Genomic DNA, 17,740 nt, shown 5'->3' with positions numbered 1-17,740 from the left:
TTACAACGTAAGACAACGGTTTCAAATTCCACGTCTCTAAAATTAGAGAACCAGAAAGAAGCCTTCTAAAATACTACATACAGCACAAATGCAACGGAGTACTTTTTCTGGAGGAGTTATAAGACCTCCAGAGTACCAAACTGTAAGACTGTATTTAAGGGTAAAAGATGAGTAGAAAGATGTGGGATTAGATTCCTAGATATTACCTGTTTTAAACTCTGAAATATTATTTTGTAAGAAGACTATGCTATACCATTAAGGTATTTTCTTAAACTCATACAAAGTAATTGTAACAAATCCAGAGGAGCAGCAAAAATAGCTGTTCCTACTCTAGAAACTAGCTGGGTCTCTAATGAAGAGTGTTCCCAAAAATTTGAGTTCAGACATTGTATGCATGTATTGTTCAAAGAGTCACTGGTATTTTGTATTGCTTGTCTCTTTATGCAGCACGAAAAGCTGCAGTTCCACAGTCAATGTTACGAGCCCACGGCATTCTACAAACACTCGTTTTGTCTACAATACAGCTCAAAATAACAATGTTCAATCTTTCCTACATCTCATCCAATATTGACTAGTAAAAACATTATCAACTTGTGTATCAGGTACAACTGAGCACTGAAACATACTTTCTGCAATATTCATTATCCCAGAAAAGTTATGAAAAGGGACGTCACAATGTGGTAACGTCACAGGTACGCTTCTTTAATAGACAAATGTTAAATACAACTAAATATGTCTTTTTAATTCAAAATGACCTTTATTCTACACTAATCAAAACATCAGTTCATACTCATTTGCTTAAAATGCTGTGGTTCTCAGGATCTTGCACAAACTCTCAAAATTTCACGAAAATTAAGATGAAGCCAAAAAAAGCAGAAAGCTATCAAGAAAAAAAAAATACACTCTTGAAAACAATTTATGTAAAAATTATTATTATTATTTTTTTTTTAATTTAAAAAATTAAATTTTTTTTAAATAAAATGGATGTTAAAATACTTTTCCTTCATTCTTATTGTAAGACCTTGGGGACGTGGTGCAGAGCACCCTAATGTTGCAGGGAAACAGAAGAGAAGCAAGTTTCAATTTACCAGTTAGTTCCATTTCAATATTTAAAATCCCCCACCTCATCCTCACAAACTTCTGCCTTCTTTCCTTTTTTGTCTTCTTTGTCCTCTTCATCCTCATCATCCTCATCTGCCTGATCATCACTATCATCATCGTCATCATCATCATAATCACTATCCCCACACTTCCGTTTCCGCTTGCGGCCTGGCGTTGATGTTTCCAAAGAATGCGGCTCCTCTCCCACTTCACCACCTCCTGTTGCATCTCTTTTGCCAGTTTTTTTTGCATGAATGATTCTAAGACTTTAAAAACATGACAAGGAGTGAAATTATGGATCTTATTTGTAGCATAAGCACACCTTTGTTCCTGTGTGATTAAAAGTGAATCATTTTATATCAAATTAGCTCTTCTGATCTATGATGCTCTACATTTTATTACCTATTTATTGCCATTAAGCAACAGGAGAAAAATCAGGTTAGAGAGAGCCTTTAAACCTCTTATCCAGTTCTGCCTAGAATTTCTGTTTCTTCCAGGTAAATTTTCATCACATAACCACTTAAAAGAAATAGAATACAAGCGTGCTATTGAAAAGTTAGTAAAGACAATTAGAAGAAACAACTATTTATCTTCTGTTTTATGCATCTTTATGTATCTTTATAAAACAGCTGTCAAACAAAAAACAGGGGAAAATCCTAAGCTGAACGTACGAAACTCTTTGTATTTGCATGGCAACAGCAAAGTTGTTTTTAAAGTAATTTTTTTTACGTCAGATTTCTGCGTTGTTGTTGTTTTAATTATTATTTATTTATTATATCTTATTTCCCTTTAGCACAGGCCTTTGACTGATCTTTCCATTCTACGACATATTTTCTTCTTTGAGAAGTCATGGTTACCTAAGCTTTAGGAGACTCAATCAAATCCTTATTTTTCCTTTTATGAAAGAAAAAGGAAACTTACATACCAGTAATTATAGTTGTTGTAGACCTTCTTCTTCTATAAAAACCCTATAAGACAAGATCCCACACAGCAAAAATTACAGTTCCACCTATCAGGAAGCTAGCAGGCAAACATGCTGAATCGCAGGAGGTATAGATAGCCAGGCCTAATCACTTATAAAGCAGACCAAAAAATGCAACTGACTCAGAAGAGATTCATAAACGTGTAGGGAAGACAAAGATTTTGTAAGAGATGGCTGGAAGAAGGTAGGATGGGAAAAGTAGAACGGTAACGACAAACACGATTACCAGCACGTAATTCTCCCTTGTCATACTTCTCTCTCTTCCCATCCTACAACACAATATTCCATACAGCAAGTGGCTACAAACATGAGTGTTGTAAAAGTACTTGCTTCTTGACAGATGGACTCTGACGAAAGTATCAGCTTTTTAAAAGCGCTGATAAAACCATGCCAGTACCAAACAGCACAGATTTTAATGAAGTTGTCACTGCTCAACTGGTAGCAGCCCTCTTAAAGCTATTTTAGTAATTCATAATATTCTGGATAAAAACATTTCTCGAGCCTTCCAGTGAATTTGGCAGTAAGTACTATTTTCAGCTCTGGTACAAAAAGCCTCAGCTCACCGAGTCCCACTGAGATGTCTGAGATGTTAATTTTTCAGAACATTTATTCTTTTCTACGGGAACTTCACACTATCAAGTCCTTTTCAGCTGGACTGGAAACTTGTGCCTATGTACATTAATCATGCACCAAACCAAGCCACTAATCAGCAACTGCACTGAATGCTGTGTGATGGTACCATTGAAGAGACAAATCAGATTGAGATAATCTAGAAGACAATTCACTAAAAAGGCTAGCAGATGAAGTGCAGTGATCAGAAAACACACTCATTCATACATCTAGAATAAATGATAACAAATGAAAAAAGCTTCTTTTGCTAGAACTGAGAACAAAGATACAACGTTGGAAAGCACCAGAGGAGGAGACTTGCACAATACTAGAAGTAGGAATGGAAATAAATCAGAGATGCCCTCTTTTTATAACAACACAAGCATCAGAAAGCAGCTCTTTTTATACAAAATCATGTAGAGGTAGAAATCAATGAGAATGCATCTTAGAAAAAATGTTCAGATTTGTGAATATGGCATGATTTTCTTGCCACTACCTAAGCACGTGGCAAACAAAAGTTTATTGCATACACTCAAAAAACTTTCTTCCACTCATCTTTCTTTCACATAAAGATCAAGAAGACTTCTGTAACCACAAAGAATGCTGTGAAGTCCTCTAGACAAAACAGTAGGCGATACTCAGGTAAGTGACTTAAGCCTGCTCTTCCTAATCTGTAATGTTCATCAGATCATGGAAGAAAAACTCACCTTCTGATTTATTTTTTAATCACTCATCATAACTTCAGTACCGAAATCAACTATTAGGAAATAGCAAGGAAAAGAAATTCTAAGCATCACATTCTCCTAACATTCTTCTTCTTAGCTCTCAAATAATGAAAGTTTCCCGAATCAGAATTACCTCCTATGCAAACTCAGGATATAATTCCTACCCTTAGGTAACACTGCTTTTGATTTACCATCATCATTTACAGGTGAGATGGTCTCACTGGAGAGTAATTAACTGATAAGATGCATAGCATAATACTGGCATGTTAAAAAAAATGCTGTAATGAAAATCTTGTTCCGCAGTATATCAAAGTTTTGTAGAGAAACACGTATTATCCTTAAAGTAGCTATGTTCCATTTTTAAAATTGATTTTTTCATTGACCAAGTGACAAAAGAGATGTCAAGAAGAAGGCATGTAATGGAAGAAGAGACACTGGAAGTTAGGATTATCTAGTAATAAAATCAGCTGAATCATCTCAGGTGAGACAGTCTGCTGACAATATCTGTGATATAGAAAGCAAGATGATTTGATCTGATGAGACAGATGCTTTTTTTGTTTCTTTCCCTACAAAAATGGTGATTGGTATCAAGATCCACCCCTACATGCAATAGAAAAGGCACCAGGTGCAACCTCGCATTGCACAGAAGAGTTCCATTTCTGACCATAAATGTTATCCTTATCAATGAATTCAGTTCACATCTTCAAAGAAAAGGAAACAAAAACAAGCCAAAAAAAAAAAAAAAAGAGAAAAAAAAAAAAAGGAAAAGAAAAGCTACATGCTTTCGACTCCCCTTCTTCAGCCATCGCTTTCTGTAAATCTTATATGCATGTGTGTATACATACATATAAACACAGGGAGATTTTGTGTGTGTATATGCGTGTCTGTATACATGTATATATAAGTATATATACATAATTTTTTTTTTCTCCTTCTGATATTCTGCATATCCAGTTGAGGAGCTAATCTCATCAACAGCTGGAGCATAAGCATAAAAAACAATCCATGACAAAACCTCACACATGATGAATCTCTTCTTACCCCACTCAGATGTAGTTTAAGGCAATCTGGACATCATGGTATGATGATTTACGCAGCATACACAGACATAGTCTTGTAAACCAGGCTGAGTTGGAATACATCCATTTCTCAGTATCCTTCATTCTACTACTACATGCTTTCCACATGATGAGTTTGTGTTTTGAGGGTCATGTAGAGGTTTGTGTACTTATAAGAGGAGTACACATCCATTGATAACGTGGCAAGTAGTCAACAGACCAGATATTCCTAAAACTATTTGGAACAGGAATGTTTAAAAACTAGACTGAGCCCCAAATGGTTAGGGGAGATAACATACAAAAACCTAAATGCAGAAAAAAGATCAAACAGAAGACTTTAAGTTTCTCTTCAGAGAAGCCCCAGAACAGCTCTAAGAGTTTATAAAAATCATCTGACATACAAAGAGAGCACTGTTTTAAACCGATCGATGAAGGCTTTTCTTAAAAGCTTCTGAGAGTTAATCAGAAAAAAAGTGAAAAATTCAAAGATTTTGAATCAAGGATGAGACAGATGAGTCAAAGTCCAGTGACTTCAAAGAAGCAGAGAATGTCTCAGAACACTCCCACAGTACTTACACTTTAGAATAGGACCAGCACTACTGTTAGCTCCTATCCACACAGGAAGGGGAAAAGCAAAAAACAGAGGAATGACTGTAGAAATGAAGAGGAGCATGAGACTTTAGGGTCTTACTCCCCACTATTTGAAGGCAAAGAAAAGAAAGATGAGAAAAAGGAGGATTCTAATCTACAAGTACTTACAGTTTGATGGAGGGAGAGAAAGACTAAGTGGCCCCATGGGGGCAATGACAGGCAAGGGTCCCAATCTATTAAGAAATAATTGGCTAAATAGGACTTTACCGACACTTCTAGAACTATATAGAATCATAGGATGGGTTACAGATGAAGATAGGAAAAGTCATGTGTACTACACTAAGAGATAAAATGCATTAAGCCTGCATACACAGGGATTTGTGTTATTAGTAGAGAATTTCTTTTTATTGGTCTTATTTTTTCCTCTACCTCCCTCTTGTCCTTCTTCTTTACTTCTTCTTTCTTCCTTCGCAGATACATTAAAGGGAAAAAAGGGAGAAACAAGATTAGAAACATAAGTACCTAAAGCAAGGGGTTAAGAAAGGATTCACCATTCCTGGTAAGAGGTAAAGATGACCAAGAAAAAAGAAAGTAGAGGCTGGCTATACATTTTTACCACCTGTGATTCATGAAAGTTATGCCTTCCAGCTTCCTGGTAGTTGGAGCCATTATGCTTGCTGTATGGAATTTTGTCTTGTAGGATGGGAAAACAGTGGGTATGAAGCTGAAGACACTTTAAAAATTCCAATTTTAGCTTAAATAAAAATACCAAAATATCTCAATGTTTGCATGCTAGAGATGATCCCTAAGTATAGGGAATGATGTAACAAACATAAAATGGAAGTGTTAATATTATGTAATATAAATCAGTAAAATTTGATGGGTGACTGTTGCATGAAAACTGCTTTAAAATGCCTTTCAGAAGGAACACTGCTAAGCATGGTAGGTCCAAATAAACTGATAATGTCAATCACAATATGACAGCTCCTGTAATATTCTAATAAAATTGATTTCACTTTTTTTTTCCCCCAAAGAATACAAAATGGACTCAACTCTTAATTATGAGGGGCAAAAATCCTCATGCTTCTTTAACATGTTACAAAAGACCGGTGCAGGACCATTCTAAATTCACATCCACCTGAGTTAGATAGTTCAGTTACTAACTTCTTGGTAAGCCTGTAATGGTACCAGCTAATTTTGTCCTTAGAACCAACAGACCATATAGCAGCATATATGAGCAAATGCAAAGAAGCAATACATAGTAATACTCAAGGAAATGAAACTTACTTCCGAAGTTTGCCTTCAACCATCCATTTATCTCTCCTTAAGTTCGACATATAATCAATATTTTTATCAATTTCACTGTCAAAGACAAAATAATCCAAAGATAATTGAAATACCATTAACAGTGCACTTGCATGTCTTTTTCTGACAAACATTTACGGAGAGATTTTTTGTCTCACTAAACTATCCAGGTAAACTCTTAAAATACAAAATAAATAACTTTAAAATCAGCAAGTTCCAATATTAGAAACATCTGTGCAGTTTTTATTTACAGACATCAGGCAGTTTTTATTTACAATGTGATGCAAGTTTGCAGAAGTATGTAATTCAAAGAATTTGACATTTCTTCTAATAGCTTGCATTTAACATGAAGCCTCCAACTGCATTAGCCAAAAAGCATCTTGCCCTACACACAAGTTATCACAAGTACATATACAGTATTTCACTGGGACCCTTTATCCACAAATTAACATCTACCTTCCTGTACAGAAACAGAAGAACAAGAGATAGACAGATGTAGTAAATTCTCTGGGAACTACATCAGAGAAATTCCAGACTCCACATGTTAGCAGTTTATACTTGTTTCAATGATGAAAATAAAACACAACCCAGTTTTGAAAGACTGCTATGGATCTGGTTTTACAGTTGGTCATCTACAGTAAGTGAAGGAGTTCCTTGCTATCATTAATTTGATTAAATGCACATTGATTCTCTTACAAACTACTTGCACAGTACTTGCACCATTCAACTTGCCATTTCCCAGCTTTTTAAAACACAAAGAATTTCTTTCATTCTTGCACTGCACAAGACTGGTTAACTTTTGCAGTGTATCATACACCAAAAGACATAGAATTGGCAATGCAACAAAAGCAGTAATCAATTTGGTCATATAAGACTATTACAGTAAGCAAGCACACAGAGGTGTAAATATCTCCAAGGCTGCCACTTCCTAACTTTTTATCACATATTGCTAAGTTTTTGTGTCTTTTATGTGACAGCTTCTTTTACTTATAGAATGCTACACATCACTACACAATATATACAATATATATACAATATATGACTACACAAACTATACACTTTCTTGAATTACTGCCACAATAAATTAGATTTCATACTTCAGCTGATGATCTACTTTGCATTTGAACAGAAGAGGATTTAAAAAAAAAAATCAAAAGGAAAAGAGAGTATTACAGAATCATTACACCACTCTTCTTAATTATTCCCCAGAATACTTAGTACATATCTTTGTAATCACTCACATCTTCTCCAATTTTAAGTTTTGAAAGCAACAACAAAAAGCAGACCAAACAAGGAAAACTTCTAATCTTCCACAATATCAGACGTTTGTAAAGACAAGAAGTGGTAACAGCAGATTTCAGCTTACTTTCTAAAAACGTCAAGAAACATCTTGGAACAAAAGTCTATATAATGTTTTTAAATACAACATTTAAATAACTATTTTTACATATTTGTTTGAGAAGTAACTTACCTGACTACGCTTTTGCTGCAAGCTAACTCATTGACAAGGAAAGCTAGCACTGCTGCTTTCTGAGCTGGAGTATGCGCCTGAAAAGCTTTTGTCTTCAAGCTCTCTGTAAGCTCAGTTTGCCCACAATGAGCCTCCATAAATATCTGCAAAATCTCAGACACGTTATCTCGATTGATGCCAACATTCAGTAAGTGCTCCCCAAGAATAGTTTTAACCTAAAAGAAGGATGTTTCAATCAATCACATTTGAAAGTGCTATCTTCACCGCACTCTGCATTACTGTTCATAAAATAGCTATGTGGTTTTATTTGCTTTTATTTACAAGCATTTCAGTGAGGGAACTTCTTTTGACTACTCAAGTGAAAATCTTTAATGGAGAGAAAAAGAGAAGGACCACTCCTTCATGTGTTGGTAAGAATAGAGATAATGCTAATATTAAATAAACAAGTCAAATGAGAAAAGGCATGGCGCAGGTGGACCATCTCACACACTACGAAGAAAGTATTCATAAGCTAGGATTTGGGTTATTTTTTGTTTCGTTGGATTGCTGGTTCGTCTTTTTTTAATTATGGATTATTTTCTCATTACCTTGTATCCTGTAACAAGTCCTGGATCACAAACAGCTGCAGAGACAAGCTTTACAAGCAAGTCTTGTACTTCTCCTCTGCTGTCTCCTACGTTCAGCAGACCTTCTTGAAGAGCACTCAGGGAAGGCACATCCGTATTCACGTCAAAGCCGAGAACTTTACCAAAGTTACGCAAGAACTGTACTATCATGAGACAATCTGAAAACGTGCTTCCAGACAGAACAAGGCCTGGGATGCGAGGCAGCTCTGGCAAAGGCTGAAATGGAAAAAGAAGAAAAATAATTCAGTAGTATATTTCAGAGGGTAACTTTCTTGATTAGTACTTTCATATGACATACAGCACATGAACAATAGAAGGTGAAGGCAACATAGGAGAGCTGCTCCCCACATCCCACCTGTAAATTTAATATAACGCTGAAATACCCTTCATTAATGTTTATCTTCTTCATTTATTTTAGGAGGGCATCAACTAATACTTCTTGTATAAGAAGGTTTCCATACCCTATTTGGAGCCAAAGTACTTTCAAAGGTAGTATTAAAGATCTCTGGGAGCAGAAGGAAGTGTAATTCTCCTCAGAAAGGTGGACTTGAACTTGATACAGGTGAAGTCCTGAAGGACAGGAACTAAAAACACAGAAGCCTGGAAGAACACCATTTCGACAGGGAATAATGGCCTGTAGTAGTTGCACATTTGACAGAAGTTCTCTTCAGTGCCTACATACTGAGAAAATAGGCATGCTTCTGATGCTAAAGCAACTCAGACTAATGTAAATCAATTATGCAAATACACTTCAGGAAAAAGTCCACCTTTAAGCAAAAATGTGTTTTAACTAAGGAAATCAACACCACTTCAGAGTTTGTCTTATATTGTATTTACATATTTCAAATATTAATATAATTATCCAAATCAATACTTGAATGCTTTGGCAATGGCTGCAAGAAAAGTTCATATTTTCTCAAAGACAAAAGACAGAGAAAATAAAATGGCTGCTTGGAGAATCATTCCTCGCATGTTATTATGTTGGCCCACGACATCAAAGGCAGATGTAGGTGGTGTGGGAGTAGAGCTTGAACCATCCCACCAATATTACATTACATGTTATTGTTGGGCAACATATGGCAGCAGACAGGCATTCTGACAAGATGGAGACTGACATGCAAGTGTGGATGAAGCAAAGGTGTGAAACTGAGTTCCTCCATGCAGAAAAAAACTGCATCCACTGATATTCATTGACACTACGACTCTTATGGAGCCCACACAGTAAACGTGAGCACAGTGTGGCAGTGGATGGTGAGTGGTGGGTTCAGCAGTGGCAACAGTGGTCACCTCCACTGGTGCATATTTTTACAAGCATAACATGCAGGCTTTTCTTCACTGCTGGCAAAAATACACAGCTAGTGGCAGTGACTATGCTGAAAAATAGTGTTTTGTAGCTGAGAAATGTCCTCTAACAAATATTGTTGTTGTGTTCCTTGTACCTATTGCAATTTCCATAGTAATAGGTAGGAAGCATTACTTTCAGAGCAACCAATGTATACTTCCAATTGTTACAATTACCTTCTGGTCTGCTAAGCACATATCTTCATTAGGCTTCTTCAGCTCTTTCGCCATTTCTAGTTCCAGTCTTCGCTGTTCTAGTTTACGTTCTTTATTTAACCTTTTTTCGTCACGTTTCTCTTGCTTCAATCGCTCTTTTTCCTTCAGGAGAATTAAAAGGGCAGAGAATAAAACCTATGACTATTTAAAGAGGAACAATCTAAGAATCTGAAAAGCATTATTTATGTAATTTCAATAATTACCACAGCACCTTAAAGAATGCACTGAAGTAAAAAAAGGTGGAATCTAGACAAATAGAATCCCTCAGTTTGACCTGCAGGTCCTTGCTCAGCCATGCTCCTTTCCAGCCTCCTCTGCTTGATTTCTTGTGCTGGGAGACAGAGAGCTCTTGTGCTGTCAGAAAGGCATCCTTAGAGTTGTCAGCTCTGCTCTGCCCCTAAGGACTGCTTCCCAGGGCATCTCACCCAGTGGTTTCTTAAACAGCCAGCAGTTTGCTTGCCTCCACCCGTTCACCAGGCCCAGATTCCTCGAGTCCACAAACTCACACAGGGCTTGTTTTTTCTACAGCCCAGCGCCTCCAATCTTAACTTCTCTAATGAGCACTGAACACCACATCCAGCAATTTACCTATCGTTCTTTTCTCCAGTGCCTGTACCAGGAAGTTATCCTCAAAGATATAGTAATCCAAATGCCTGTTTAGTTTTTCTGGATTACAGTCTGTTACTTTTAAATTAAATTAATGAACATTCTTTAGTGCCTAAGATTCAACTACTTCTCTGACAAACAGATGATATGATAATGGTTATATCACTTCAACCTCTTAACTATGTCTACTTTATTTATGCCATCACTAGCATAAGCAGTCTGAGATTTCATATACAAAAAATAGTTTCATATTAAAAAAATATAAAAAGTAAAACAAAAAATTTAGATACTATATTTTGGCACTGATATTCCCTTGAAGATAATATCGGGGTTTTGCAAACAACCTCCTAGGATGAATCAAGATGCTTATTACTTTATCCTTGTCTACTAGAAGTGGACAAAGAAAGCTAACTTAGTTGCAAACATAAGCAGCTTCACTGCAAATGTTTGTCTTAGGAAAGCTATTACCTACTTTCTTCTGCAGCCTTGTAATGAAATTGAGTCCGGACTTCTGAACTAGTTATTCAGCTAACTTCTATCAGGGTTACAGCAGATTAAGAGCACAGAAACTTTGCTGTCTTTCAAATGGTGCTATGACTAAGAGGAATATTTAATTAGTTAAGGGTCTGATTAGTGTACTTGATAGAAGTACTTTGATAGGAACTGGTTTAGGTTGTGCAGATGCAGACTACCAGCTTCTCATGAATGCTTTTTTCCCCAGCTATAAGGAAGCCATCTAATATTCTTTAATTTATAAGCAAGGCAACAATCTGAATTACCAAAAGCACTCTAATTTTGCAGTACTTTAGAAGAAACACCTTAATTCAGTTGGCCAATAGACAACCAGTTAAGCAGTGCAGAAGGTGTGAAGAATCTTCATCACTAATTCTCGTAATACTCGAGTGGTATCAGACCCAGTTGTGATACAGTAAGTTTATATAAATGAAAGCAATCACCAGAAATATTAAGAAACACCTTTCATAAGCCAAGTGCAGCCATGTTGAAAATAGTTGAATGGTTTTCAGAAACAAATCAAAAAATCTATGAGTTTAGATGGTCAGCATGAGAAAAAGTCTGAAATTTTGTAAAGTGAAATCAAGCAATGTTTTGTTGTAAGTTTAATATTAGTATGTTTTAAAAAGAAAGTAAGCCAAATAACTAGAATCACAAGCAAGATAAGGCAAAATATACAGACATTAAATAACATGAACATTTAGGGCTCTACCTCCTGACTGAGAATTTTAGAGATTTTAGTAAAGCAAAATGAGAGGTGAAGCATGTGTCTTCTGAAGTGCAATAGTATGTTCTAAGTAGAAAAAATATATTTATTATGGTGTAATAACCCCATCTGCATGGTTTCATGCAAAATCCGCAAGTCCAATAACTTTGGAATGGAATAAGATGTGCAATTTTAGCCCTGAGTACTGAATAAAAGTTGCTCAAGAAGTCTGACAAGCGTGTTTATGATCTAACTGTCCATATACACAAGAACAATAGGAAAAAGAAAGAAAAAAAACAAATTTCCTTTCTGGGAAATACTGAGGGCTCTGAAGTCACTACGCAGTTCTTGATGTCTTGTGACAGAAAGACATCGCCATCAAGGATGGAAGGAACCTTCTGAGACCATCCGGTTCCACCTCTGCACAGTAAAAACCCCACTCAAGTAGGCTGAGCTGCAGCTTCCTTGGGGTCCTATTAAACCATCCTCAAAATAAACTTTTCTTATCTTCAAAAGGAGTTTCTTGTATTTAAATTTCTGCCAGTTGCTTCTTTTCCTGGCTCCGCGCTGTGTACAAATGACACACCATGTGACTGCAACTACAGGTAAATGAAGGACAAAGCTCTTCTTACAGATCACCGTGGAATGAAATACTGAAAACATCAGAACTGTCAGAGGTCAATTACTCACTTCTGCTTTTTTACGTGCTTCCATGGCTTTCATAAGCATCATATGTTGTCTTCTCCTCTCTCGTTCCTATTGAAGCAGATAAGATTAGAACAAAACTAATCCCACACATTAACATCGGTTAAAAAGTTGAGTGCAAGTTTAGCATTAATAGACAAGTCACAGTAAATACTAAATATAGAATGGCCAAAGTCTGTGCATGTTTTAGTTCAGGTTTAGAAAGCAAAATACAAGAACAATCAAAAGCAAAAAGGTAAAGCAATGAACATGGAGACAGTGTAAAAAAGAAGCATACAGATTTACTTATGGTCAGTTGTGATGCTGCTCCTTCATAAGCTGGCAGAACAAAAAGCATAATGGTTGGCTGGAACAGATCAGTTACCTTACATCTGCTATTAGGGAACTTGATATTTACTTCTTCAATAGCCAATTCAGCACAAAATTTTTTTAATGGTTGTTTTAAATATTGCAAGTATTAACGTTTTTATGATCAAGCAACAAATTAGTATGATGAGTTTTTGCAGCTCCAGATCAGTCCTAAACAGACTAATGGTGGCACATATACATACATGCACTGAATTTATTGATGTCTTTCCCTCAGTAAACTTTGTCAATTACTTCAAATACATTAAGGAGCTGCATTCTAGAGCAGTCTGTATGTTTTTTTCCTAAAAGCCTTAAAAGCTGTAGAGTAGATCTTAACGCCAGTTAAGCAAAGTAAATTCTATCACCTAGTTCAGTGAGGCTACAATTATCAGTCTAATGTTTCACTCCACAATTACAATGCTATTTACTCTGACAGCTAATTTGTTCAGTACTTTACAAACTTCGGAGAGATACAATCCTGACTTCTTAAATAAATTAATCCAAATCACTGCTAAAATCCTCTGGATACATTCCCAATGAACGGGACAATGTTTAGAAAATTATTCATGTGACAACCTACTCGTGTTTGCATTTATTATAACTTATGTTATTCCCTGATTTTATACATTAGTCCAACGTACACTGGGACATCAGCAACACAGATTACAGTTTAGAAGGTCATTTATAGACTGTCACATTCTATTTATATGTTTGAGACATCTTTTTTTTTTTTCTTAACAGACAAGACAAGCAGATGTATGCAATGCACTGCGCTGTAAAGCCATGCAGCAGTATGTAATATGACAGCAGCCAGTGCTACATTTTATGCATTGCTATGACAACCATATCACAACCAAATCACAATGCGGTGTTAGATGTACAAAAATAAACATACCCATACCATATCTAGTCTATGCCTCTCCAACTCCTGGTAGAAAGAGTTGGCACAGTATTATGAAACAGAAATCACAAAGTCATAAAACCACTTTAAAATCCCCCAAAAGACCCCAATACCAAAGCAAGCAACAAATCATAAGATGAAAGAAAAAATGTGCAGGAATCAAACCCAAAAATTTTAAAAGGACATATTTTAAAGATTTTTATCCCCCATACAGCTTAAGTACTGGTTTGTAACTGTCATTCTGCCTGCTTGGTCAACTAAATGCATACTCACCTGGTGCTTGAGAAGAACAGCTTGTTGCCTTCGCATCTCTTTTTCCTTAAGCAAAAGAAATGTATTCAACGTATCAAAACATACATCCCAACACTTTGGTATAATGAAACAGCACACCCCAATAAAAAATTTATTTCATGTATCGGCTACAGAAGGGTAATTGCATGTATTCTGAGCTGGGAATTCAGTGTTAAAGTACACCAAGAACAAACATTAAAGCAGTAAGAGAAGTGCACATATTTCTTCCAGCGTTTGCAGAAAAGTTCTAGAGGCTTCTATACACACAGCCTGCACAAGACTTCATTTGCTGGGAAATAGCAAAATATTTTGATACAGTGTGCTTGAAAAAATATTGTGAACAATGCTGCTGTACCAGTATTTCGAGTCACGCTAACCAAATACCACGTAAGAAAAACTTCAACAGTATACAAAAATAGCATCTGCATAAATGCGCTTTTCTGTCTTTGTGTACATCACTTACATCTACAAGATGGTGCTAAAGAACGTAACATATATATTCTAACAAATGTATTCATGTCGTATCCATTCAGTTCCATACTCAGTGAATGACAGCTCCTGATTTTCTCTACTAACAAGTTATTAAAAATAACATCTGCAGCAGATCTAAACTAACCTTTATTCGTTTTTCAGCCTCCAGTAATTTAGCATTTGCTGCTTCTTCTTTCTTCTTCTTTTTTGCCTGTGCACGCAAAATAGATCACTCAACAAGAACATCACAACTTGAAAAGTTACATTTATTTCTATTCTTTTTTTTTCCTTTTTTTTTGTAAGATGAAATATTTAATAACAGAATTTTTTTTATCTGACCCCCTAAGCACATGTTGTTAGATCTGCTTGCTTGGTAACACTCCTCGCTACATGTGTGACTCCTAAAGGACAGCATTCTTAAAAAAAGAATTGTATTATTTGAGCTATTATGTCTACCTCTAAAATTTGCTGAGCTCGAAGTTCTTTCTCCATTCTGATTTGCTGGATACGCTTAATCTTCTCCTACAAAGGGAAGAAAGTTGCTTTTTTTTTTTGTCTTGTAAAGACAGTATAAAGAAAAAACAAAACCAAAAAACAAACAACAACAACAAAAAAACATTAGAAAACGTCTGATACCCCTGAAGGAACCACCCACAGCTATGCACAGATGCACATGTTTAAGAAGTCACAGCAGTATTTTTTTTATTTAATTTTTTTTTTTTACACCTTTAAGAGGAGATGATTCTGTAAGTGAACTAGCAGCATTCAGTCCTAACAGGCAATGGTAGAGATATCTAGCAATGAATAAAAATGGCAGCTATACCATGAAAAGGGTGATTTGATGCAATCTCACCTAACAAGATACAGAGATCTCAAATCGTTAATTTCTACCTTCATTCTAGTGGTTTTTCAATGAATTTTGGAGCAACACGCAGAATCTGAGTACTGCTAAACCCAAAGTATGTCAGCCAGTAAGCGGCACAGCCATGTATCATGGAGAACACATTCACAATTAAGTAGACTTCAGTATTCCCAGATACAAGCTTTGGGTTTTGGTAGATTTGGATGCCTTAACTTGTACTGTATAGGAATGAATTTTCTAGTTGCTGTAGTGTAACAAGAATAACAAGAAATCAGGTTGAGGCAACAGCCACAAGCTGACACAAGCATGTTTCATCACACACACACACACACACACACACAGCTAAAAAAAATCAAAGAAAAACCACAGAAAAAAAAAATCAAGCTAAACAAACTTGTAAATTTTGTTCCGAGCTTTAAAAATATGTACTATATTATGAAATAATAAAAAATCAGCACTCTCAATTTACCTGCTGTTTCATTATTTTTATCTGCTCTTTTTGCTTCCGCTTTTCCTCAGCTGCCATGATAGCTTTAAAAAAATACAATTGAAAAATTAATATCAGCAGAAAATGATGAAGGACAGATAACTTCACATCCATCGTTTTCAAAGTACCCCTCACAGATCTGATCCATACCTTGTTGTTTTTTCGCTTCTTTGGCAGCTCGAGCTTGTTCCTGCTTCTGGAGTTTTCTCAGTAGCTTTATCTGTGCTGCTTGTCTAGCTATTTCTGTTACAACAAGGAAAAAGTTCATAAAAACAGTTCTCTCTAACAATAAAGATAGAACTCATATTCCCATATGTGTGTGAAGAACAAGAAATCAGTTGATTTATTTTTGCACGCTTTATCTTGAAAACATTCAACTACCAAATACAGTCTGTGGTATCTACACACTGATATGTGCACTGTAAAGTAAGCATGCAACAGAAAAAGAATATGAACAGTTTCTACAAAAAAATAATGCACTGCTTTTGGAGAAATTTATCCATGAAGTGTGAGACAGCATCCAGCTAATAATGCTGCTTTGTTTAAAAGCCAATTTCTTTCTTTTTAAATAAGAAATTACTTGTCACAGAGTACTAGATTGGCATTTAATTCAGAAGTCATGGAATTACTGTTTTCCTTATTTGTTACTTAGTCCTGTTCTCTCCAGCTTAAATCATACAACTTTGTCCTCTGCCTATTGAGATCAATTTTCCTTCATTCAATCAAAAACACAGTGTAGAGGTAGAGGGGAAAATGAGATTCTAAGCAGGGTGAAAAAGTTAATTTCTAGTTCCAGTGTTGTTTGAGCTGGTAATAGAGACCACACAGAGATCTTTTTGTTTATGCAAATTTAAAACAAAAACATCAAGAGCAACCAAAACACTGGATGTCTGCTTTTTTAACTTCTATAACTAAATAAAGTAATTACAGAATAAACTTTCAGACATCCACCCGTGTGCTCACACTTCTCTTGATTCATATATGTTTACTGATCATAAAATAGGAAAGGGCTGCAATAAAAGCATTTGACAAAGTTCTAAATTGAAATGTATATTAGCAAAATACATCTCTTTAGAAAAACCATCAAGTCTCCATGCACTGACACTCTCACGTGTTTGTGAAAGCAGTAAAACACTCCTCACCTTGTGCCTGCAGCTTTCTTAAAAGCTTCGCATCAGTGTTGTCTAGAAATTCAGTGCTTCCAACGTTTGGAGGTCGGCCTTTGCGACGTCTCATTCTTGATTCCTCTCTAGAATGCTGTCTGTCTGGATTTGGTGGCCGTCCTCTACGCCCTTCCATAGCTCTAATGCAGGGAATGACTTCCTCCTCCTTCAGAAGACACCACTGCATGCCCTTTTAATTGACACATTTCACACAGAAGTATTACAAACACAGAATCAAAAAAGAAAAGACATCTGAGAACAAGAACAGTGTATGCTTTTATAAGATAAAAATAAAATATAAATACATGTTTTAATATATATTAAATCCTTCTACATACATAAAGTTTTAATGAATTATATATAGAGAAGAGCTGAGATGTCTATCTGAGCTGTACAACGTTCCAGTGATTCACAGAAATGTTATATTGACAGCTTATCACTACAGAGCATTTCACAACTACACTACGATGCAAGACACTGAAATCTACTCAGTGGCATCCACAACAATTACACAGCAGCAACATCACTGATGCATTACTTTTAATTAATTTAGGCCACGCTACCTAATGCTCTACTCACATTTAAGCGGAAACAAATTCTTCCTCATCATATAAACCAAAAAATAACTGCACTGCTTTCAGAGAATCCACTGCTCAATGCAA

General features: G+C 35.9%; 1 protein-coding gene across 14 annotated transcripts in view; it reads right to left on the bottom strand.

Moving 5' to 3' along the window:
- The window catches only part of BAZ2B (bromodomain adjacent to zinc finger domain 2B), a 102,024-nt gene that overhangs the window by 15,407 nt on the left and 68,877 nt on the right, over positions 1-17,740 (bottom strand). For 7 of the 14 annotated variants that reach the window (XM_052675917.1, XM_052675926.1, XM_052675919.1 and 4 more), the window contains 13 exons: positions 17,058-17,268; positions 16,066-16,158; positions 15,898-15,959; positions 15,023-15,088; positions 14,712-14,777; positions 14,078-14,122; positions 13,799-13,831; positions 12,541-12,606; positions 9,987-10,127; positions 8,430-8,684; positions 7,843-8,057; positions 6,354-6,428; positions 1,124-1,367 (listed from right to left, as the gene is read on the bottom strand). In XM_052675917.1, coding sequence (XP_052531877.1) covers positions 1,124-1,367; positions 6,354-6,428; positions 7,843-8,057; positions 8,430-8,684; positions 9,987-10,127; positions 12,541-12,606; positions 13,799-13,831; positions 14,078-14,122; positions 14,712-14,777; positions 15,023-15,088; positions 15,898-15,959; positions 16,066-16,158; positions 17,058-17,268 — 1,572 coding nt within the window. The remainder of the gene's footprint in view (positions 1-1,123; positions 1,368-6,353; positions 6,429-7,842; positions 8,058-8,429; positions 8,685-9,986; positions 10,128-12,540; positions 12,607-13,798; positions 13,832-14,077; positions 14,123-14,711; positions 14,778-15,022; positions 15,089-15,897; positions 15,960-16,065; positions 16,159-17,057; positions 17,269-17,740) is intronic. The other 7 variants (XM_052675920.1, XM_052675921.1, XM_052675927.1 and 4 more) reach the window with 2 other exon arrangements.

Source organism: Tympanuchus pallidicinctus, unplaced genomic scaffold (genome assembly GCF_026119805.1).
Source record: "Tympanuchus pallidicinctus isolate F22 unplaced genomic scaffold, pur_lepc_1.0 scaffold15, whole genome shotgun sequence".
In the NCBI taxonomy this organism is placed as follows: Eukaryota; Metazoa; Chordata; class Aves; order Galliformes; family Phasianidae; genus Tympanuchus; species Tympanuchus pallidicinctus.
Note: the sequence above shows the minus strand (reverse complement) of the source record. Positions and strands in the feature narration are given on the sequence as shown.